The 22,252-nt window shown below is 49.6% G+C and overlaps 1 protein-coding gene across 2 annotated transcripts in view; it reads right to left on the bottom strand.

The window, feature by feature from the left end:
- Positions 1-4,716: 4,716 nt before the first annotated feature.
- Positions 4,717-22,252, bottom strand: part of PPM1G (protein phosphatase, Mg2+/Mn2+ dependent 1G) — a 28,233-nt gene continuing 10,697 nt past the window's right edge. For both annotated transcript variants that reach the window (XM_040598471.1, XM_040598472.1), the window contains exons 3-10: positions 13,727-13,812; positions 11,126-11,258; positions 9,238-9,707; positions 8,680-8,817; positions 7,678-7,912; positions 6,143-6,272; positions 5,882-5,984; positions 4,717-5,440 (exon numbers count right to left, since the gene is read on the bottom strand). In XM_040598471.1, the coding sequence (XP_040454405.1) occupies positions 5,246-5,440; positions 5,882-5,984; positions 6,143-6,272; positions 7,678-7,912; positions 8,680-8,817; positions 9,238-9,707; positions 11,126-11,258; positions 13,727-13,812 (1,490 nt within the window). In that variant the 3' untranslated portion in view covers positions 4,717-5,245. The remainder of the gene's footprint in view (positions 5,441-5,881; positions 5,985-6,142; positions 6,273-7,677; positions 7,913-8,679; positions 8,818-9,237; positions 9,708-11,125; positions 11,259-13,726; positions 13,813-22,252) is intronic.

Here is a 22,252-nt window from a genome sequence, read left to right as displayed (position 1 = left end):
ATTTAGCAGAAAATACTACCCCCCCTGCCTTCCAACTCTCCTCACCGAGGTGGCAGGTTGGGTGTGGCTAGGTTTAAGTTCTAAGTGATGTCCGATTTACCACTATCAGTCCAGTTGTGTTTAATACGTATATTAAACTACCACGGGTCTGGATACACTAATAGCAGTCTGCACCACCAGTGCAGTCATACTCATGAGCTAGCACGGCCACACTCTGGGGTTTGGTCACGTTCAATGAGAAACTGCAACAACCAGCTACTTAACAGTGCAGTTTTATTTGTGCAACAGAGATACAGGTTCTTGGATTGCCAGTGATAGTGACTGTTTGCAAAAAGGCATGTGCAAATAAAATGTTATAAAGTATGAAATGCGCAAAAAACGTTACAAACAATACAGCCTGGCTACAAATATTAAAAAGTAACTCTCTAGAGATATTTCTGAGTCTCCTGAAGAAGCACTTAGTTTCAGTCTCACCCAAGGCATCCCAAAGGGGGGAGAAGCAAGGCTCAGCCCATCAGCTGGTCCCAGGAGTCCGTCTCGGTGGTGTCTTCCCTTCACTTGTTCTTGGTGGTGTCTTCCCCCCTTGTCCCCTCATTCGTTCACTTTTTATACTTCTCTTTACTCTCAGGTGGAGCTTGAGTGACCCTAGTCATACATTCCTTCATTATGTTGGTGTGAAGTTCCCTTGCTTTCATTTAAAGATACATTTCATTTTAAATTTACTATGCATGCTCCCCGAGCGGGGGATCCACCCTCTTCGGGGGACCCATTTGAGTAGGAGAGCTCGATCTACTACTACCACAATTCTTTTACCCTAGGATCCTTGAATTTTATCTTTTTAGCAGTTTTTTTTCTTTTAGCACTCAGCACGTTCTCGTCAGAAGGCTCTGAATTGCTGAGGGGCCTAGTTCCCGACCTTCTCTTGCAGATGAGGCTCTTGCTTGGTCTTCGCCGTGGTTGTTGGCCCAGCAACAGACACCTTCTCATATATTTTGCAGCCGCTATGCAGCTTATTGGCTGTGTGGTACTATCGCATTCCCAATCCTGCAGGGAGCACAGCAGAGCCTGGCCGTTGTGTCTCCACTCTGCTCCATCCTCCACTGCTCCTCCAGGATAGCAAGTTGTGTGCCTTAGGTGATGCAGATTCCATGCATGCCAACCGTCCTGAAGGTGATAGCTGTATTTTAGCCTAAAAAGCTTTCTGTAATACTATGCTTCTATTAGGACCCAATTTTTCTCTAATTTCCCTCCTCAAAGTGATTTTCCCACAGGAGAAAAAGCTGCTTCTGAACATTTAGCTACTTGATGTTTAGCAGAGTCTGGCAGCATCTTGGAGCATGGTTGCAGGGACTGGTACTGATTGGGGTGAGTGCTGCCTGCGCCTTTGCCCTTCCCCAGCCATGGTGGGTCACACACTCCATGCTGTTGTGATTCACTGATCCCTGACCCCAGCCACGTGCAGCTGCTGAGGTGCCTGTCTCTCACCCAGAAGTCATCAGGTCCCCTTCCTGGTCCCATAGCTGACACCCCCCAGGTGCTTTTACCCTTGAGATGCACAGGGGTGCTCACACCCAGAGCCAACCAGGACTCCTGTGGTCCCATAGCCACACCCTGCCCGAGCTGCCCTTAGGGACCCACTGGCTCCCTTGCTCCCAGGCCCCATCACCTGCTGCCCAGCTGGTGCCGCTGCTCTTTGCTGGTGTTCATGCATGTGTGCGCACATTGTTGGCACCACAGACGCTCCCTGCACTCACATGGAGGAAAGTTGGTTGGACGTGTAGTTTAAGAAGGTGACAGGACAGACTAGGATGAGCAGGTGTAGGGCATGGCCAGAGTTGTGTACTGCCTGGTCTCTGCTCACCTGCAATAGACCCTTTTACTCCCTTAAGCCTCTATTGCCCACGTGTTCCTCCCCAAACCTCCTGAGTGCCTCCCTTTCCCCGCCTTGGGTTCCTCCCCTAAACATCCCATAATAAACCCTGTGCTATCCCCAAATGCTCTTTCCTTGCATCCCATGATGTGTTCCACACCCCTAGGCAGCCAGACTCCCAGCCTGTGCTCGCAAGGTGTTCCAGAGGGCTCTGGATGATGTAGATGAGGCCACCTGGACCATGGGGCTGATGGTTCTCCTGGGACAGCTCTGGGAGGGGCCCAGGGGTGTGTGTCTGTGATTTGGGTCCCCCCACCTGCTCTTGTACCGCTTTGTCCTGCTAGATTTTTGGACATTGGCCTTTGAGGGGCTGGTGCTTCTCTTCTGATGGGCCTGAGAGTAGCTGGGTCAGTTTATCAATCAAATTACTCCACTTGCCATTGTTTCTTTGTGTCTCTTTTGTGCCTGTGGCTGAGCTCACTGCGTCACCTAACGGCCTGGGCTTCCTGCTGCCTTCAGTAGCCAACTCTCAGACTCTGGTCTCTCTGGGCTCTGTCCCAGGCTACACCAAAACCTAGCCCCCAGACCTCTTTGCCTGTGCACCAGCAAATCCAGCGCAATGTTTGCTGCCGACTACATGCTAAGGTACGTGTCCCTCCCCAGCATGCTGGACTCTCCCTTTGCTGGCACTGGCCTCCACACCCCCTGTGTGCAGTAGAAAGAGCCCATGCACCTGGGAAAACAGCTAGAAAATAAGATCACTGTGGTGATCCATTATTATTATTATTTATTTTTTCCTCCCACCCACAACTGGCCCCTTTTATGCCCATTTCCCACGCTCATTCCTCCCTCCTCAGTCCCTCCCTTCTCCCAAACAGCCCACAGGACTGCGTGCTCCAGGATCCCACAGCAGGGGTGTCTCCTGCCCATGCACCCATGTGGACATTGGGCAGCCCTGGGTCCCTCTGTCCTTCTGGGAGGCCCTGTGGCAACGGGGTTGGGGGCTTCTGCTGGCTCCAAAGAGGTCACCAGGACCCCTCCCTGGCATGGCTCCTTGGCATTCTGGAGATGACCTGTTGACACATAACCTGCCAGCTGGTCTTAGCAAAACTCCTGATTCTGCTCTTTAAACAGCTTCAGAAGGTTAATGAAAATAACTGGATATAAGGGCCCTCAGTAAGCCACATGACATACCACAGAGCGTTTTGATTAAAAACTAGCATGATGGAACATCAATAGAGCGCACAGTGAATGGTCTAAACCCAGCTACACCTCAATACAATTTACTAATGTGACATCACCACTAACCAGAGTCATTTTAGGGAGCTGCCACTGCAGAGACAGGTGTTAACTCCTGTACTAAAAACTTTAATGACTAGGAAGAAAGTTTAAAACCAAACCCTCTTGAGGCTGATGCCTCACAGCAGGAATGAAACTGGAGGCACATGACAATTCAATGTTTTTAACTCCAATGAGCGGAACTGCCTCTGGATTCAGTTTCCCAGGGCACTGCAGCTCTGGGCACTCCATCCAGGGTTGGGATTTACCTGTCTGCACAAGGCTCTACAGCATTGCTACCATCCGTGTTCTAAAAAAGATGTGTGGAAACTAGAAGGACTTCAGAAATAACAAATGCTTTTAGGACCAGATGAAATAATTCTGCTCGTTCCTGTGACAATTCAGGCTGTTTATACAGAATTTGGGGGCAGCTTGGCCAGCACATTCATAGCAGGGAGAAAACAGCAGGTACTGAGCTGTCCCTTAGCTGGAATGATCCTGAGACAAACCCATCTGGCAGCAAACGAAAGATGCCCTGAGAAGAAACCCACTTCTACAAAGTTAAAAATCCTCTCCTTGGGTGCTTTACTCAGGCAGCACCATTCTAGGGGAACATGTCAACTCATCTGGAGTTTCTGAGCACAGAAACAGCCTGAGCAGCAAGCTGGAGTGTGGCACCTGTGGGTGTTTGTAACTCTGAACTCCCAACCCTGAGCAGGGCTGCAGGAGCCCAGCCTGGATGATCCAGCGGCCAAAACATTTCGGGTCTGGACACACGATCACTGGAAAGCCACCAGACAGAGGGGCATATCAGGGCCATGAGGGAAGGGGCTCAAAGATGACATGAGATGCACCCATCCTGGCTGGTGAGGCATGGGCTGACTGAACTGCAGAAGCCGAGACAACAGTCCAGGACTAGGAGGGTGGACTTCATCTTCAAAGTGCGAGGCGTTGCCAAGGGAGCTCCCCCATGACACAGGAACGCCAGAGCAGCTGGAGTTAGAGATGAACTGGCTGGCAAACCTCACCTGCGCTTCCCTGTGCTCCCACACCATGCCAGGTGGAAGGTGAAGGGGCACAGCAGCAGGGAGTAGCAGCTGACCTTTCCATCAGTGGTTTATAGCCCAGGGACTTTGCTCCTGTGGGAGCAACGGCAGTACCGACACACGCTGTACACGCTTTACACTATCCGGCACACCAGGCTGGAGCCGCCTCTTTGTCGCACCTTGAAGAGCACGCAGCTAGACGGGGTGCAGCATGCTGTGGGCAGGTTTGGTCAGGAGGGTGACTGGTACCCCTGTACCTCAGCAGACACAAACTGTCTCCAGAGCCTTGTCTCCTGCTCCGTGTGCCACAGACTAACCTCAGGGTGGGTAACAGAAAGGCAGCAGGCACAAGCACTGCAGCAGGGGCTGGCGCTCTGCTACCACACAGCAGAAGCCAGCTGCTTCTTGCGAGCTGCAGACACATCCCCTACGGTGCCTCTAAGAAGCCAGAGACATTGTCCTCCCCATCCCACCTTCCTCTCTCCCCACCTCCAGGAAAGAACCAAGGACCAAAAGTACAGCTACGTTTTGTGGGCTTTTAGTTTGAAAAAAGTATTGATTGAAAGTGTACAACAGAACAAAGTGTGGCAGCAGCACCACAGCCAGATTGTTTCACAAATAAAAACAGAAAGGGCCTTAAATAATTGGGTACAGATTAAAAAAATCTCAACAGTGAAAAAGTTCTTCCCTCCGAACAGAAATTCACAGGCACAGAAATGGTAACAACCACATGGAGGCAATGGGGGGAAATCCTTCTTCTAACCACAGGGCTCTGTGCTCACAGGCTGCCAGCTGTGGCCAGCTCCTGCGCTGTGGCTGGTGGCTGCTCCCGCGTGCAGCTCTGCCCTTGGCTCCCTCTTTGGAATGGTTACAGATGAACAGTGCGACATGCCCTTGCTAACCAGACCCGCCCCCCCACCCCCCAACCAGGACACGAACAAACAAGGCCTCTGCTAAGGCTAAAAAAAGGACAAGACTTTGGAGTCTTGAGTTCAGCATGTTTAAGAAACGAGTCTGGTGAGTGCACAGCAAAGTCCCTGTGCAAGGCCTGCTATTCCAGCTTGGCCTTCTTGTTGTTATCCCCGCCATTCTCTTCTGCTGGTGCTGCCACATCCTCCAGTTTCCGCTTCCCACTTTCAGCAGGTGGGTGTGTATTACGGGGTTTGAAACTGATAATAATGCAGGTCATGTTATCACAGCCGGTGCCATCCCCTGAGGTGTCTGGAGCCAAACACTGATCCAGCAGCTGCAGAGGGACAGGACAGGACAGGTTAGCGGAAAGCACAGACAGCACTGTGAATCACCTGAGACACCAGGCCCATGCTAGCAAACGAGAGCAGCTTAGGGGCTGCCAGGCCAGAACAGTGCGGGCTGGGGTCAAATGCTGTTCACCACCAGACAAGGGACAGAACAGCCTCAGCAGCTCTGGTTTTCTGGAAGTGGACAGAAACTTCTTTGGTTTGACAGCAACCTAGAAGTCAGAAACACTGGCCAGGGTGCCACAGGAACTGGGTCCCAATTCAGAGGCATCTCTGCTCCTGTTCCAACCAGTGTTGCAGGCCATACGCTCCCAGATACCCCAAGTGCTGAACAAACCAGTCTGATGGAGGGGGAGGGCAGAGTCAGGCACCAAGCTGGGATGCAGAAACACTGTGGGCTGAAGGGATACCAAAGCTCTGGACCTTACCTCTTCTACAATGGAGGAGAGTGGCCTCAGGACTCCATTCTCATCCTTTTGAGTGATCTTGGACTGGATGAAATCCACCACTTCCTGGCTGCTCATCACATTCCTGCAGAGAGCGGAGAGCTCAGAAGGGCTAGCGAAGGGAGCAGTCATGCCATAGTGTCTGACTAGCACCCAGGGCCGTCGGGTGTTCCTGAGGCCCAGCTCCAGAGAAAGATCAGTGTAGTGATGCCTGAGAGGCACAACAGTTCCCTCACTACTCACCAGATTCCATCACAGGCAATGACCATGAAGTCGTGGTCATCATTTATTGTCAGCACTTTGATGTCAGGGAAGGCAGAGATCATCTGTTCCTGTGGAGGCAGATTCCTGTTCCGCTTGTAGAAGTGATCACCTGTGGCAGAGAAGAGGATCACTTTTTCTGTGGTTGGGCCCCGGCAATGCTGCCTACTCCTGAAGAGTGAGAAACACTACTGCCAAAAGGGCAACCTCAGCAGAATCGGAGCCAGTGCTCCCACAACCAGAGCAGATCAGGCTGTGGGCACATCAGACAGAGAAATCTGCCACATGTTCAAGGTATTAGCTTTGGCAAGCCCAACATGCTGTTACCATACAATGGGAAAGAGGCGCTTTTGCCAGTTCAGCCTTCCTGGGCCAATGCCAGGCCAACAGCACACACTGTCGGACAACACCAGCTGAGACCCTGCAGCTGTGCTCATGAAATGAGTGTGTGTAGAAGCAGAATTTGCAGCTCACCCCAGCACTAGCTTGGCTTTGCTCATTTTCCAGAAGCTCAGGCTGTCCTGGGCCAGTTATTTCAGTGCAATGTCCATAGGACACTGTCGGGTTCAGGTCTTCCCAAACCTTCAGTAGCCAAAGCTCACTTGAGAAAACCGATCCTCAGCTGTGACTACCAGGCTTGCCTGGAGTTACCTCCTAGGAAGGGATTTCTAGGGCCACCGCAAAATAGTAGGTGGAAATGTTGGTGCCTACCTAGATAAACAAACTCCTTGTTTCTGTCCTAAACGTATTTTTATCTCTTCACCCTAGGATAATAATTTCAATAGTCTTGGTCCTTCTGCACTAGTACTCTCCACTCACACCCATAGCTGCTTCTCTGTGTATTTTCCAGTACATTCTCAGTGTTATTCACTACCCTTTCCCTAACGCCTCCCAGTATCTATCTCATCCGCTCAAACTACAGCCATCGACTGGGCCAAGACCTTGTTTGGCTACTAATAGATGTGCCCAGCCTCCCGAGCCATTAACCCCAACACTGTTCATAAGAGACCAAGAGATGAGTACAAACACCATTCACATGCTGCCTAAAGCACTGCAGCAAGTGGGGGTGGAGTTTGTGCAATTAAAAGGCAAGGCTGGCTCAGGAACAAATGAGCTCAAACTGGTATAAAATTAGGTCTCCAGGAAGCAACATACCAAGATCCTTCAGCACCCTGCTAACAGAAAAAAATCCTGTTCAAAAGTCAACAGTCTGGTTATGAGACAGTTTGTATGAGGTGGTTTCTGACAACCCAGCTGCTGGCACAATAGCCTTGGAGGCTTCACACACTGTCCTGCGCTGGAGCCTGGTAGGTGCTAGGTGTTGCTTTCTATCAACATCTGCCAGCTTCATGGCTATTTTCTCTAACTAGACTCAAATCTTACCACATCAAATATTGAATACGTTCTACTCATCATCCGGTAAAAAACTGTTTTAAACTTAGCAGCTGGCAAGACAGATGTTCTAAGCACAGTACTCTGAGGCCAAGCAAGCCAACATTCACCCCCGTCTTACTCACCGATTGCTCTGGAGAGGTTGAGACCACCGTTCACTCTTCCATCCATGGTGACCTTGCCACCAGCATTCTTTATCCTGGCCAGCTCCACCTCATCCTCCGGTTTGTGGTCATATGACATGTCGACAGCTTTGCCACCTTCTGACACCACGCAGCGAGAGTCTCCAGCATTAGCCACAATCAGCTGCTTGCCCCGGATAAGCGCCACAACAGCAGTCGTCCCACTGTCAGAGCCAGGCTGCAAGAGACAAATGATTTTGCTGAGACTCCTTTCTCTTGCTCCATATCAGGTCAATAAATGAACGATGGTCCCAGCCGTGTCCCAAACCCTGACATGCTGCGTCTTACCCCTTCTTCCCATAGGCACACACAGAACAATGGAGAAAAGACTGAGAGAAGCATGAAACACAGCAGGAGTGTGTTCAATGAAAGGCATGGTCAAGCAACACCTCCATTCCAGCCTCACAAACTGCCAGTGGTTCAGGGTTCTCCAGTGTTCGGTATATCTCACTATATACCCTCAGCTCGAACATGTTGATTCCAGCTCAAAGCAGAAGCCTCACTGCAAGCCAGGACATCTCTCTGAAGAGAGAAGGTTGGCACCTTTGAAGTTGTAGTCCCCTTTTCCTGACACCCTGGGTCCCTGGCCCAGGGGCCACTGACTTGGCCCGGCAGAGAGCAATGCTCTGCCCAGGAGCAGCAGTGCCAGCAGAGCTGACCTACTCCTGTCCTGTACTCTCCTTCCATGCCAACCTCCACAGTGGATTCTATGCATAGCAAACCCAGCAGCCAGGTCAGCCTCTTCCGATCCCAGCCTGCTGCCCAGACCCATGCCTTGTTCCTCAGCTTTTTGCATAAAGTCAGGCTGTCAGCAGCTGTGTTCAGCCTCAGGAGAACAAAAGGGATGTTTTATCCCCATCTGAATGGAAATAACTCCTTGCTGAGTGCCCCCCAAGTGCCCCTGGCTCCACACTACACTGCAGAACACAAGAACAGGGTGTGCACCTCCTCTTTCCCCTCCATGCCTGGTAACAACATTTCCTCCTCTTCATCCTCATCCTCCTCTGCTTCTTCAGTGTCATCTTCATCATCTTCATTCTCTGCCTCTTCACTACTGTAACCATCCTCATCTTCACTGCATTCCTACAAGAAATGAGAGATACCACCAGGAGTCACACAGGACGCCCTCAGTGCCCTCCCCAGACAGCTGGTCCCTCCATTCTGAGGACAGATGACAAGTTTGCCCCAGAAGAGTGAGATGACCTGGTACGTTTCCCCCACACCTGATGTCTACAATCAGAGCAGCTAGTTCCAGCTACCACAGTGAATGAAGGGATGGTGCATGCATCCATTACGGCCGCTGCACAAATGGGGGTATGTTTCTGTCAGGGTTGTCAAAACAATCCCTGACACTCCCATGAGATGGTCTTCAAAGTATCAGCCTGAAAAAACCTACTCCTAGGACACACCTAGGATGAGCCAGAGGCTCATAGCTCAAGTACCACAGTAAGCAATGCATTCTGCCCAGCCAGAAGGCCACTCTGTCCCAGTGCTGTTTCCTACCTCACTGTCTTCCTCCTCTTCCTCAACCTCATCTGACTCATCCTCACTGTCCTCAAAAAATTTGGATTTGGTTGTGCGCTGGGGCTTTCCCGTAGAGGAGCAGGAGGGCCCTGCCTCCCCAGTAGAAGAGGTGACGGCCTCGTCACCTTTGCCTAGTTCAGGCTTCTGCAGAGCAGGGCTGTTGCCTCCAGCGCTGGCTTTGTCTGAGGTGGAGGAAATACCCGTGATTTCTTCATCTGGCTTCCCATTCTTCCTCTCCTTGTGGTCGGTAAGCTCCCCTGGGTCAGCCTCTCCATTCATATTTGACTCCCCATCATGCTGCTTGCCTGTCCCCTCTGCAGCGTTCTCCCCAGCTGGAGCTAAAGACTTGTTTTTGAGGTTCTTGGTGCAGTTTTGTCCGTAGCGTGTGAGAAGCTCCTCAATGGTCATTGTGGCTTCTTCATGCAGAAGAGCAGCTTCCTCATTATCCACTAAAAACGGAAAGGGGGAGGGGGGTGAGGACAAAGAGGGTCAGAAATCAGGATACATCACCACAGCAGCAGCTGTGTAGCACACGCTGGGTTCAGCAGTGAGCTGCCCTGCCTGGATGCTGCTATTGCAGACCGGTTTCAGCAATGCTCAACAGGTTGATCCCCAGCAGGCGCAGGCAAATGCAGCCAGGCCCGTGCCGTCCCGCAGCTTCCAAGTGCTGCAGATGAACAATATACAAATCGCAGGGCAACGGCTTCTAACCACAGCCAAAGCACGCAGTCTGCAAGTTACCCTAGTGACTCCAGCCTCCGATGCTATCTGGCTGACTGGTAGGCAGCACAGAGCATTTAAATTAGATGTAAGATTGGAGGGTAAAGAGCCCCGTGTTTCTTGGGTGCAGCTCATCTGAAGCTGCGGGGGAAGCAGGCAGACCACTTTCATGTGCAGATTTGTTCATTAATACTACAACCAGGAACAAAAAGTTTTTGTTATAGCAGTTGCTCCATGGGCCTTAAGCACCACAGGGATCCCAACCAGCTGTAATCTAGACACTTACAAACAGATGATAGAATAGCTTTAGGCAGTGAATGCAGTACCTCCTCCCAAGCAGGATACTAGACAGAAAATAGGATGACTTTCCCTAAATTATGAGCCAATGACCACTGCTTCCCTATTGACATCCCCCTGGTTATAATTTTCCTTGCTATTTAATCCCAAAAGGAAAAGGAACACCCATATCCTAAACACTCCTCAAAATACAGGACATAAAAGAAAAAAACCCAACAACCAAGCAAACAAAACCTCCACTGTCAGCTGGAGAATGAGGACCAACAAATTTAGCGTTTTCAGACCAATACACAGTGTTCAAGGTGACTGTATCACTTTACATCTGCTTCAAGGCTAGTTACAAGATATTCAGCTGAGAGCAGCATGGGACTCTACCCTGGCATTTACCTTCTAACTGGGTTCATGGTCTGGCAACTACTTGCTGGTGAAAATGAACACTTGTTTCTTTGTTGAGAACCGCTGAAGAGATCAGAATCTGCTTCAATCCTATCTGCAGCTGGTGTCTGTCACCAGCTTGGAACATCATATTGCTCCACTTTCACAACTTAGCCCGCCTCACACCTCAGAGATTTCTGACACATCCCAGAACTCTGCAACCCATGGAGGAAGCTCTACAGAAAACTGACAGAATTGTTAGTTATTCATAGGATTAAGCTACCAAATGAATCAGAATTTGCCTAGCACCTGCCCGAAGCAATAAAGAGTGCTGAGGGGTGGCAGTTCAACTCCAGCTGAAATTTAACTGAGAAATTTGCACAGAAAACCTTCTGCTAAAGGAGACCTGACCCAACTGCTCTCAGTCCCTGTCCTGGAGCTGCACTCGTTGTTTATTCAGTGGCATCTGACTTACCATCATCTTCGTCAGCAACTTTCTCCTTCTCATCTTCATCATCTTGGGGCCGTCCTGCCATCTGAGAGAGCTCTTTAATCACCTCCTCAGTAGTGAGCTTGGCATCTATGGCTAAGAAAGCATCTTCCAGGGCCTGTGTATGAACACAGACATGAGGGTGTGCACAGTTTCAACTTCATTACAGAATGCCTGTGTGTCATGCTGTGCAATCAAGTCTCTCCTACAACACACACCATACAGAACCACAGAATGGCTGAGGCTGGCAGGGACCTCTGGGGTCCACCTGACCTAACACCCCGGTGCAGCAGGGACATGCTGAGCTGTCTGCCCAGGCCCGTGTCCAGACAGCTTCTGAACAGCTCCAAGGATGTACGCTCCCTGGGCAACCTGCACCCGTGCTTGGTCACTCTTGCACTGAAAAGTGTTTCCTGATGTTTAGAGAGACCCTCCTGGCACCCATTTAGGGTCCGTCGCCTCCGGTCCTGGCACTGGGCACCGCCGGCAGAGCTGCCTGCGTCCCCTCGGCACCCTCCCACAGGTGTTTATGGACACGGATCCAACCCCCTGAGCCTGCCCTGCACCAGGCTGAGCAGTCCCAGCTCACGCAGCCTTGCCCCAGAGCAGAGGGGCTCCAGTCCCACAGCATCTTGGTGGCCCCTCGCTGGACCCTCTCCAGCCTGGCTGTGCCCCTCTCGGGCTGGGGAGCCCAGCACTGAGCCAGCGCGCCTGGGGTGGCCTCTCCAGGGCTGGGCAGAGGGGAAGGATCATCACCTCCCCCAGCTGGCAATGCTTTGCCTAAGGCAGCCCAGAACACCGTTCGCCGCCTTTGCAGCGAGGGCACGTTGCTGCTTCACGGTCGACTTGGTGTCCACCAGGACCCCGGAGCCGTTTCTGCCGAGCCGCTTTCCAGCTGGGCTACCCCAGCACAACCTGGTGCTACGGGACTGTTCCTCCCGGGCGCAGGACTTTGCACGTCCCCTTGCTGAACCTCACAAGGTTCCTGCCAGCCTGTTTCTCCAGCCTGTCCAGGTCCCCCTGGCGTGCAGCTGCTCTCCCGGCTCGGTGTCACCCACAGACTTGCCGAGGGTACGCTCGGCCCCATCCTCCAGATCGTTACTGAAGATGTTAAAGAGGACCGGACCCAGTATTGCCCCGTGGGACACACTGGTTGTTACTGGCCTCCAACCAGACTTTGTGCCACTGATCATCAACCCCCTGGCTGGGCCTGCCTGCTCATGCAGCCCATGCTTCCACAGCTTCCCTAGGAGGAGCTTGTGGGACACTGAGTCACAAGCCTTGCTGGAGCCCATGGGGGGCCTGGGGACAGGATAGCAATCAAAGCCACTGCGGAATGGCTCAGCATGAAGACTCCTCGACTCAGCAGACAGGCTCATTGCAGTCAGCAAGCACAGCCAGCTTGGGATCAGCAAAGCACAATACTTGGGCATTTCAGCCTAGAGCAAGAGCCACAAACTGATTCAAGTCTGTGTTGCAGGCTATCCTCAGCCTAGATGTAAACAGTTTCTGGAGGGACTGCCTTCCCCTCACCCACACAGCTACAGATCCCAGCTCCAGCCCACAGGACACCCGATGTCAGATCATGCATTAATATGAGGGAAAATTACATCAGAAGGACCACTCCGTGGAAGGAAGACATGAACTAACCTCCCACCTCTGACAAAAGCTACCACTGCCCCCTAAAAAACAACCTACCAAAACCAGTGTCCTGGTTTTGGCTGGGATGGAGTTAACTTTCTTCTTAGTAGTGGGTGCAGTGCTGTGTTTTGGATTTGGTGTGAGAACAGCGTTGATAGCACACTGATGGTTTTAGTTGTTGCTGGGTGATGTTTATACTAAATCAAGGACTTTTCGATTCCTTGGGCCCTGCCGGTGAGAGGGCTGGAGGGGCAGGGGAAACTGGGAGGGGACACAGCCAGGATAGGTGACCCAAGCTAGTCAAAGAGGTATTCCATACCATATGACATCATGCTGGGTATATAAACTGGGGGAAGAAGAAGGAAGGGGGGGACGTTTGGCATTATGGCGCTTGTCTTCGTGAGTAACCGTTATGCGTGATGGAGCCCTGCTTCCCTGGGGATGGCCGAGCACCTGCCTGCCCGTGGGAAGTGGGGAATGAATTCCCTGCTTTGCTTTGGTTGTGTGTGCAGCTTTTACTTTACCTATTAAATTGTTCTTATCTCAACCCTTGAGTTTTACATTCCCTTCCGATCCTCCTCCCCATCCCTCTGGGTGAGGGGTAGTGAGCAAGCGGCAGCGTGGTGCTGAGTTGCTACCTGGGGTTAAACCACGACAACCAGTCAAAGAACCAGCTCACACATGTGACTGGAATAAGTCTGAAAATTAAAAAAAAAAAAAAAAAAAAAAAGAAAGAAAGCTAAGCTGGAAAACAGAAGGTTTATCTTTGAAAAAACAATGAATACCTGGTGTACACTGCTAGAAACAAGGAAGGGAAATTAAAATAGAAGACATGGCAGACAGACCTTAGAGGGACAGGGCCCTGCACATAAGTACTAGGTACCTAAACACAGGTTTTCCTCTGCATTGGTGCTTACTTGTTTCAGGGCAGAGCTAGATTCTTACCTTTTGCAATTTGCCTTCTTTATAGGCCTTCTGGTCTTTGATTATCTCAGGAAGATACTTGGCACAGTAAAGGGCAACTTCTTCTCCTGAAAGAGAGCAGAAGTCATTTAAAGAGGCTGGTCCTCCCAGAAGCAAAACGCAATCTTGAGCAACTGAATTCCTGAGGCAAATCTTGGGACACAAACCAGAACTACTCCAGGCATGGAAAAGTCACGCAGCAACAGACTGCTAGGGATTGCACTCACACCCCTCAGGAGGCTGCATCTCCAGAACAGCAGGATTTGCTGCTCAATGAGCTCTTGCCCATTACGTTTGGCCAATGCTATAAGCTTCCTGAAAGGCAGTTTAGGACCACTTTGGCACTTAGGCTGTTTAGGCCCATCCTACCTAGAAAGCTCAATTTTCTCATGTAAGCACAGGGATAAACAAGCAGAGAAAAAGGGAAGCTTTTGGTTAATGTAAACTCTTTCTCAGAGCATTACCAACACATGACGAGCAGCACAAAAAACTTTATGTACTCGAGCATATGTTCTAGACCAATGAGAAGACAATGCCACAGCCTTGAAATAAGCCCTTTGGAAGACGGGTGTCCTGATCGGCAGAGCAGTCACCTTGGTACAGGATGGGGTGTGTGAGTGCACAGCATGAGTAAATGGTGGCCAGAACACCAGGCTGCCAAGAGCACAGAGGGTAACTTGGATTGATGGTCAACACGTCAAACCAAGAGCTGAAAGATTTTTAAAAGCCACAAACACCCCAGCAGCTCAGTAATTAATACTGTCAAGTATGCAACTGTGCAGAGGAGACATTTTGTGTGATCATGAAGGTGCTATTAGAGAGGAAGATTAAACAGAGTGAGGGATTGTGAATTTCTGTAGTTCAGCTCAGCAAGAGGGACCAGAAAGAACAGTGCAACTTGTAAGAGATCAGTCTGGTAATTTAGGTTTTTATGTGAGAGGCAAAGAACAAAGTAGGACATAGGAACCTGGCTCACAAGTCACAAGAAAGAAAAACTAGAGCTAGAAACAAACTAAATGACAGTCACAGAAGGGTGGCAGGGAGAGGAGCAGGGCAGATTGCAAGCAGGTGGAAGGGTCCAGCCACAGGGCCCAGGAAGATGCTTAAGATTGTGTTGGATGAGCCATTCTCTACCACAGGGCAAAGAAGGAGTAGTATGACTGAGCTGAACATAGCGCTCAGAGCCTCTCTGCACACTGCCAGCTTTCCTATGGCTATAGGTAAGGTGAGAGAGTGCTCCTTCCCTCCTGGAGGGTGAGTACAGAAGGCTACAGAAAGACGGCTTTTACAGCAGAGCTAGCTAGAGAAGGCCAGTTTTTACAGAAGAGCTGTAACAGCCACTCAGTCTCTTGATCTCCCTGCTAGCACATCCCAGCTTCCCTCCCTTTCTTCCAGCCAAAGAGAGGCTGTGCAGGCAGGTGGCCATGATGAGTAGTAACACACACAGGAGCAAAGCTCTGCGAAGCTACAGGGAGCAGGGGAATTGAGGGGAACGTATGAGAAGGGTGAGAAGTAGCTAGCCATCAGCTTAGCAAAGGGAGAGGTAGAGGGAACATAGCAGGAAGCAAAGAGGCAGTTAAGATTTGAGAGAAAGAAAGAAACAGCAGACAAGGGACTTTCCCAAATGTGCCTGCAGAAAAGGGATCAAGTGGCCATTGACAAAGAACAGAAACCTTGCAAAATGGTCGTTGTTGAAATAGCGCTGCAAAAAGTTCAATACAAAGAGACTGAGCTCTATTCCGACCCTGCTCTCAAAAATGCAGAATGGGAGGAAGAGCGGGTGAACAAAAAAAGATCACAGAAAAATAAGTGACCCAAGAGAGAAACAGGAGTGACTCCAGCATTTTAATGAGAACTTAAAAGCAAATACCAAGGTGACCTGACAACCACAGACCTGGCAGAAGAATAAAAAACTGGCCAGACCTTACAGGATCTCAAATGAAAAAGACGGACAATTAATGTCCATTGACATGGGATTATGGAACCAGATCTTGCCAATCCAACTCAACATCTACTTTTAAAGATAACCAGGATTATGGCTGATTTAGGTAGGGTCTATAATGTGCATGTATATAATACATAACTTAAATATACACATATGTATATAAGACAGCACTTTGCTTAAAAAGTTAAACTTTCAAGCCAGCACATGCAGAATAGGTTAAGGAACTGCTAGCTCCCAGTTGTGAGATTAAACTGAACAAATCAAATGGGAAGATGTGTTTATATGCAGTTTTGAAGGACTGGCTTCCAGATGATACTGTAACGTTTTTATCAGAGAGCCAAAATGAAGCAAAATTTCTGAGTAAACTATAGACAGAGTAGTGAATAATGACAATGACAGGTGTTCCAAGTCACTTGATGAGCTGGGGGAAGTGAGCACAGGCTGCTCGAAGAGGTATGGCCTCCAAGAAGAACGTGCATAGTTTTGGACCATGGCAGGAAACCAGCTCTACAAGATGGTCCTAGAAGAGGCCAGGAGCATGCTACATGTTTCCTTTCATTTAGGCTGCTTTTAAAGCATAAATTAGCAGGCCATAAAACAGTAGCACTTGCAGAGACAGGGATTGAGTGGATCAGCCTGGCCCAAAGGTGGCTGGGGCAGTTTGCTGCGGGGACACAAGGCTCTGCCATGGGTAGACCTGTTCCAGGACTTGGCCGGCACCTTGGCTGAGAGCTAGATGTGATAGTGATGCACTCCCACATAAAGGCTTGACCAGCAAGCAAGGTGGTACACTGAGCATGCCTCAGCAGCCCAAGGAGGAGAAAAACTAGGAAAACTGCAGGAAAATCTAATCCCAAATCAGGAACTAAAGGACAGGAAACAGGCCCCATGGGCTGCCAACACGACTGCTGGTCATCGCAGGGAGCAGCTGCAATCTCCTCCGGTTTCTCTTCCAACTTGCAATCATTCCTGCCTGCTCAATCTGCACCAGCGTGATGGTGCTGACATCTGCCACTCATCTCATTTTGACACTCTCTGGGGCACTGAACTGCATCATCCAGTGACAGACATGCAGGCGGGTCACCTGCACACAAGCCATGCTGTGCCCTGCAGCGCTTCAGAGGCTTCGACAATGGTCTTACCCAAACGCTAAGCAGGAATGGGGTGGGTAAAAGCCTGCATCGCCTGTACCACTTAATTATTCTGGAGGAAGACAACCGGCCACAGCTACCTGCTGAAGACCAGAAAGGGAGAAGAGAGTGACCGAAGGGCACCCTCATCCCTGCCCAGCAGGGTCTGCAGATGAGGCAGCAGCTCTGTGTAATCTGTGCTACTGGAAGCAGCTGACAGATCTAATAATACCAGAGTGGACACCTGATCACCCACCAGATGGAAAAGATGACTGAACATCGCAATCTTTCTGCCACAACTAGGGATGAGGGATTTTCTTCATAGCAACAAGTAGCTTGATCTAAGAAAGCCACCAACAGCTTTGCAGCCCTGGCCCTGGTACGTACCCTGTAAGCAAGGAGGGCACGGGGCTGGAGCACAGCCTGCAGGAAGATGCTTTCCACAAGGCTGGCAGCAGTGTGCAAAGCAACACAATAAAGATCTTGCTCTGTCGCCACCGAGCAGGAAGACAGCCCCAATATGAAAAGCTTTAACAGTTAAGCCATTTCTTTGAAACAGGGACACTGAGATTCAATAGCAATCCGGGAACGTCCAACATGCCTGACTGTGCCTACCCAAAGACAAACTACTGCAAGAGAATTCATAGGTCCCATACTGGTTTTGGCTGGGAAAGAGTTAATTTTCTTCACAGTAGCTGGTATGGAGTTGTGCTGAAAACAGCGTTGGTAATTCAGGGATAGTTTTGTAAGTGCCGAGCAGCGCTTATGCAGAGCCAAGGCCTTTTCTGCTCCTCACCCCACCCCACCAGTGAGCAGGCTGGGGGCACGGGGGCAGCTGGGACAGGACACAAGCTGGGACAGCTGACCCCAACTGACCCAAGGGATATTCCATGCCATATGACATCATACTCAGCATATAAAGCTGGGGGAAGGAGGAGGAGGAAGATGTTTGCAGTGATCGTGTTTGTCTCCTCAAGTAACCGTTACACACGATGGAGCCCTGCTTTCCTGGGCATGGCTGAGCCCCCGCCTGCCATGGGAAGCGGTGAATGAACTTTTTTTGCTTTGCTTGTGCACGCAGCTGTTGCTTTATTAAACCGTCTTTATCTCAACCCACAAGTTTTCTCACTTTTACCCTTCTGATTCTCTCCCCCATCCCACGGGGGAGAACGAGCAAGCAGCTGCATGGGGCTGAGTTGCCGGCTGGGGTTAAACTATGACAGTGCCACAGAAGGAAAGAAAGCTTTGCTGCTTCCCATGCAGCTCCAGCACAGATGTCACAACAGACATTTCTACTGCAAACTGATGAAGCTTCACACAGGAACCTTTCATCAGTCTCCTAGAATCCTCTCCCCATTGGCTGCAGCTCACCCTCAAAGCAGGCCACCCTCTATGCGCACAGCTGGTCGTGGCAGTACCCCATCTCCCTTGCTCAGAGGATACCAGGCCTTGGTACCTATGGGTGTGAAATGCCTTCAGGGGCAGAACACTTAGAAAAAATAATTACTCACCTAGAACCATAACACATAACCAACAATGAATCCAGGATCACCTCTGCCACATCTCCAGCGTGCAACCCACTGTAAAACTGAGTCTCAAAGTCTCTATGAATTATTTTATTAATGTTTTTTTTTTTAGAGGAGCAGCATCCAGCTAAGTAATGCCAAAGCCTCAGCTGCACTTTCTGCTTAATGTGACACAGATGCAGTAGTAGGAAGGTCTTCAGGAGGCTAAAGTAAAATATATAATGTGTAGCACTGATTTCAGTGAAAAATACGTGGAGGATTCTCCAGAGTGCGCACTTTCACGTTCCTACAGAATTATAACAAGAGATCGCTTCTGTTTGCAAAAAGCATGTGGAGCATTCAGGATACCTGAATGACCATGCAGAAAGGTGGAAGCATACATGGGAAAGTTCAGGTCTGAGAGTATGTTTCTGCATGGCTGGATGCCACTGCCAAAAAATACATCTGATTCAGTTTTAGAAGCAGGAGTCACATTCAGATTAAATATGGAACAAAGTCAATTTATCTTGGCGCTTCAGGCAAGGCTGGCTCCAGACTACCTCAGACCCAGCTGGAATCTTACTGCAGTATTTCTCTATCTCCAGGAGCACAGGCTTGAATATGACATGTGAAGACTAGAACAGGCAGCAGCTTCAGGGCAGAAACCTAGGGAAGAAAAAGGCCTCCAGAGATACAGGTTCCTAGATCAAATCTTTTTCAGGGCATGTACATGCACAAACTCATCCTATCTCATCTTCACAAGGCTGAAAGTAGATCCCACTCCAAGATTTGATCTGTATTTAGACACATACACACCATATGAACATAAAATAAAGCAAGCTTAAGAGTCAAGTAACAAACTAGTTAACAACAAGTATCACAGAATCCCTATGGATTGGAGTACTATGCCAAAACAGGGAAAGAAAAAAATTAAACCCAGAGTATTAACTCCCACCCCGAGACAATGACAGAGAGGCAGAACGTTAAGGTAGATCAGAAGGCAAGACGACTGTTGTGGTTTCAGCAATATCTAAAGCCAGCTGGATGGCTTTCATCTCTGCAAACTGACTCCATTCACCTCTTCCTTTGGCAGTTTCTGTGACAGCACATAGGACTCTACACAGCAGCTTTACACCTTCAGTGCTTTCCCACAACATGGCAGGATCCATCTGTGAATAGGGCATATTGCTCTTCATTTCCTGGTAATTTATTATACAGAGGGACCTCTTCAGCATGAGTCCCCTCCTCTGGCAACACTCTGAAGTTTCGGCCCTCTGGCCAGTCCATGATCACTTCCAGGACTCCCGGGCGGTCAGTGCTTCCCATTTGAGCTGTTGTGTGATCAGTGTGACCTGCTGATGCCTAAATATGCAGAGGGGACGTCCCCTTTGAACATCCAGCCCAGCATAGGCAATCAAGGTGCCAAAAAGAGCTACGCTTCAGTACCAACTACTTCTGAAGCAGCACCAATTCCTTCATATGCTGCTAATGTTTCTTTTTTCAGTTGGAGTGTGATGGGCTTCAGATCCCCTATACCCCCAGCTCCAAAACCCTAAGGTGAACCTTGAGTCTCTCCAGGCACTTTCTGCCAGACGCTCTGGCAGGTGGGGCTGTTATCCCTGGCAGAAGTATAAAGCATGTATTTTTTTTGGCCGTGCCCAGACTGGCCCAAATGCTACTGCATGAACTATCTCCTGTTTAATTTGTTCCAAGGCTTGCTGCTGCTCAGGGCCCTATTCAAAGTTGTTCTTCCAAGTCATTTGATAGAGAGGGCTTAGAATCAGACTATAACCTGGAATATGCATTCTCCAAAAACCCACGACACCTAAGAACATTTGTGTTTCTTTTTTGTTAGTTGGTGGAGACACAGCCATTATTTTATTGAACACATCCATTGGGATACCATGACACCATCTTGCCATTTTATTCCTAAGAACTGGATTTCCTGTGCAGCTCCTTTGACCTTTGTTTCATAGCAAAAACCAGCTTTCAAAAGAATCTGGATTATTCTCCCGTTCTGAAACACTTCCTCTGCTGTGTTGCCCCACACAATGATGGCATCAGTGTCTTGGAGGTGTTTTCCAGAGCTTCACCTCGTTCCACTGCAGTCTGTATCAGTCCATAGCAGATGGCAGGGCTATTTCCACCCTGGGGCAGTTGATTCCAGGTGTACTGGACACCCCTCCAAGTGAAAATGAACTGTGGCCTGCGCTCTGCTGCCAAAGGGGTTGAGAAAAAACATGCTGGTGCTATCAGTTGCTGCGTACTGTTTGGCAGCCTTTGACTCCAGTTCATACTTGGAGTCTGAGGTTGGTATGGCAGTGCTCAGTGACAGCATGACTTTGTTCAGCCTTGACAGTCCGCTGTTAGCTTCCACTCGCCATGAGATTTTTGCACTGGCCTTATGAGACTATTAAAGGGTGAAAGCGCTTACTGACCACTCCTTGACTCTCCAGTCGTCAGATCAGCTTATGTATGGGAACCAGGGAGTCTCGATTGGTGTGATATTGTTGCTGGTGCACTGTCATGGTAACAATTGGCACCTGCAGTAAAGCCCACCACAGATGGGTCCTCTGAGAGACCAGGCAAACTAGACAGCTGTTTAATCTTTGCCATACTCAAGGCAGCTATACCAAAACCCCATTGGTACCCTTCTGGGTCTTTGAAGTACCCTCTTCCTGAGGTAGTCTATGACAAGCATACATGGAGCCTCCAGACCAGTCACAACAGGATGCTTTTGCCACTTGCTCCCAGTTCGGCTTACCTCAGCCTCCAACACAGGCAGTTCTTTGGATCCTCCTGTCATTCCAGAAATACAGAGGGATTCTGACCCTTTGTAATCTCATGGTACTAGAGCACACTGTGCACCAGTGTCCGCTACAGCTTTATACCTCCCTGGGGCCGATATGCCAGGTCACTGAATCCACAGGGCCCAGAAAAAGCAGTTGTCCCTTTTCCTCCATGTGGCCAAAGGCAACGTCCCTCTAGTCCTGACTGGAATCTTCATTACTTGATTTTTATTACTGCAAAACAGAAGTACCTTCACCAGGGTCAAAAGTACAATCAGCCCTTCTGCTCTGCCCAGCAGATATCGGAGCAGTATTTTTTCTGGATAGATGCTTTTCAGCTGTTGTTTTCCCTTGCAGCTCCTGTACCTGAGCTTCTAGTCTCCAGGTTCACTGTCCCACTTCCTTATGTCCTCCCTTGGTCATGCAGGAAGAACCATGGGGGTTGCACGTGATGTGTGCCAGTGGTACCCTCTCCCTTGAACAGAAAAAGGCTGACTCTTTATTAAGATATTAATAAAGATAATTAATTCATTAATTCATTAATTAAGAGATTAATAGCTGAGGCCTTGGTTGGAACACATGAGGAAGACCTACCCTTCTCTGCTTACTCAGACATTTTTTGGGTCAGTCTGTCCACAGCTGAGACACAGGCCCACATAGAGCAAGTGAGATTATCTTTGTATTCTTGGAATTGCCTGGCCAGGCCATCTATCCTTGGTGCCTCCCTATCTGTCCAGCTTGTTATTGCCAGGGTGTGGGCATATATTGTCAGTTCATTTCATACAAACTTTTGTCACATGGACTGCATGCACTGGATTTCACCCCGGTCTCTGGATGCCTAATTGTCACCCAGGTTGCTATAGATCATCTCCAACACTGCTTGTTCCCTCAGACACTGGATACCTCCCTCAGTGTTGGTCCATCTGCTTTGGGAATTTGCAAGTTCTTCCTTGAAGGGACACCTGTCCTTATGCTTGAGAAGAGTCACCACCAAAGACTGAGGACTCCTGCCCTTTTCTAATCCCTTTGTCAATAGCCTTATCCTTAGCAAGGGATCCCAGCTACTGGGCTTCCTTACCCTTTAATTCCCAACTGCTGATCCCACTGTCCCAGCATCAGAGTAATCAGTTGAGAATTAG

This window comes from Falco naumanni, chromosome 6 (genome assembly GCF_017639655.2).
Source record: "Falco naumanni isolate bFalNau1 chromosome 6, bFalNau1.pat, whole genome shotgun sequence".
Classification (NCBI taxonomy): Eukaryota; Metazoa; Chordata; class Aves; order Falconiformes; family Falconidae; genus Falco; species Falco naumanni.
Note: the sequence above shows the minus strand (reverse complement) of the source record. Positions and strands in the feature narration are given on the sequence as shown.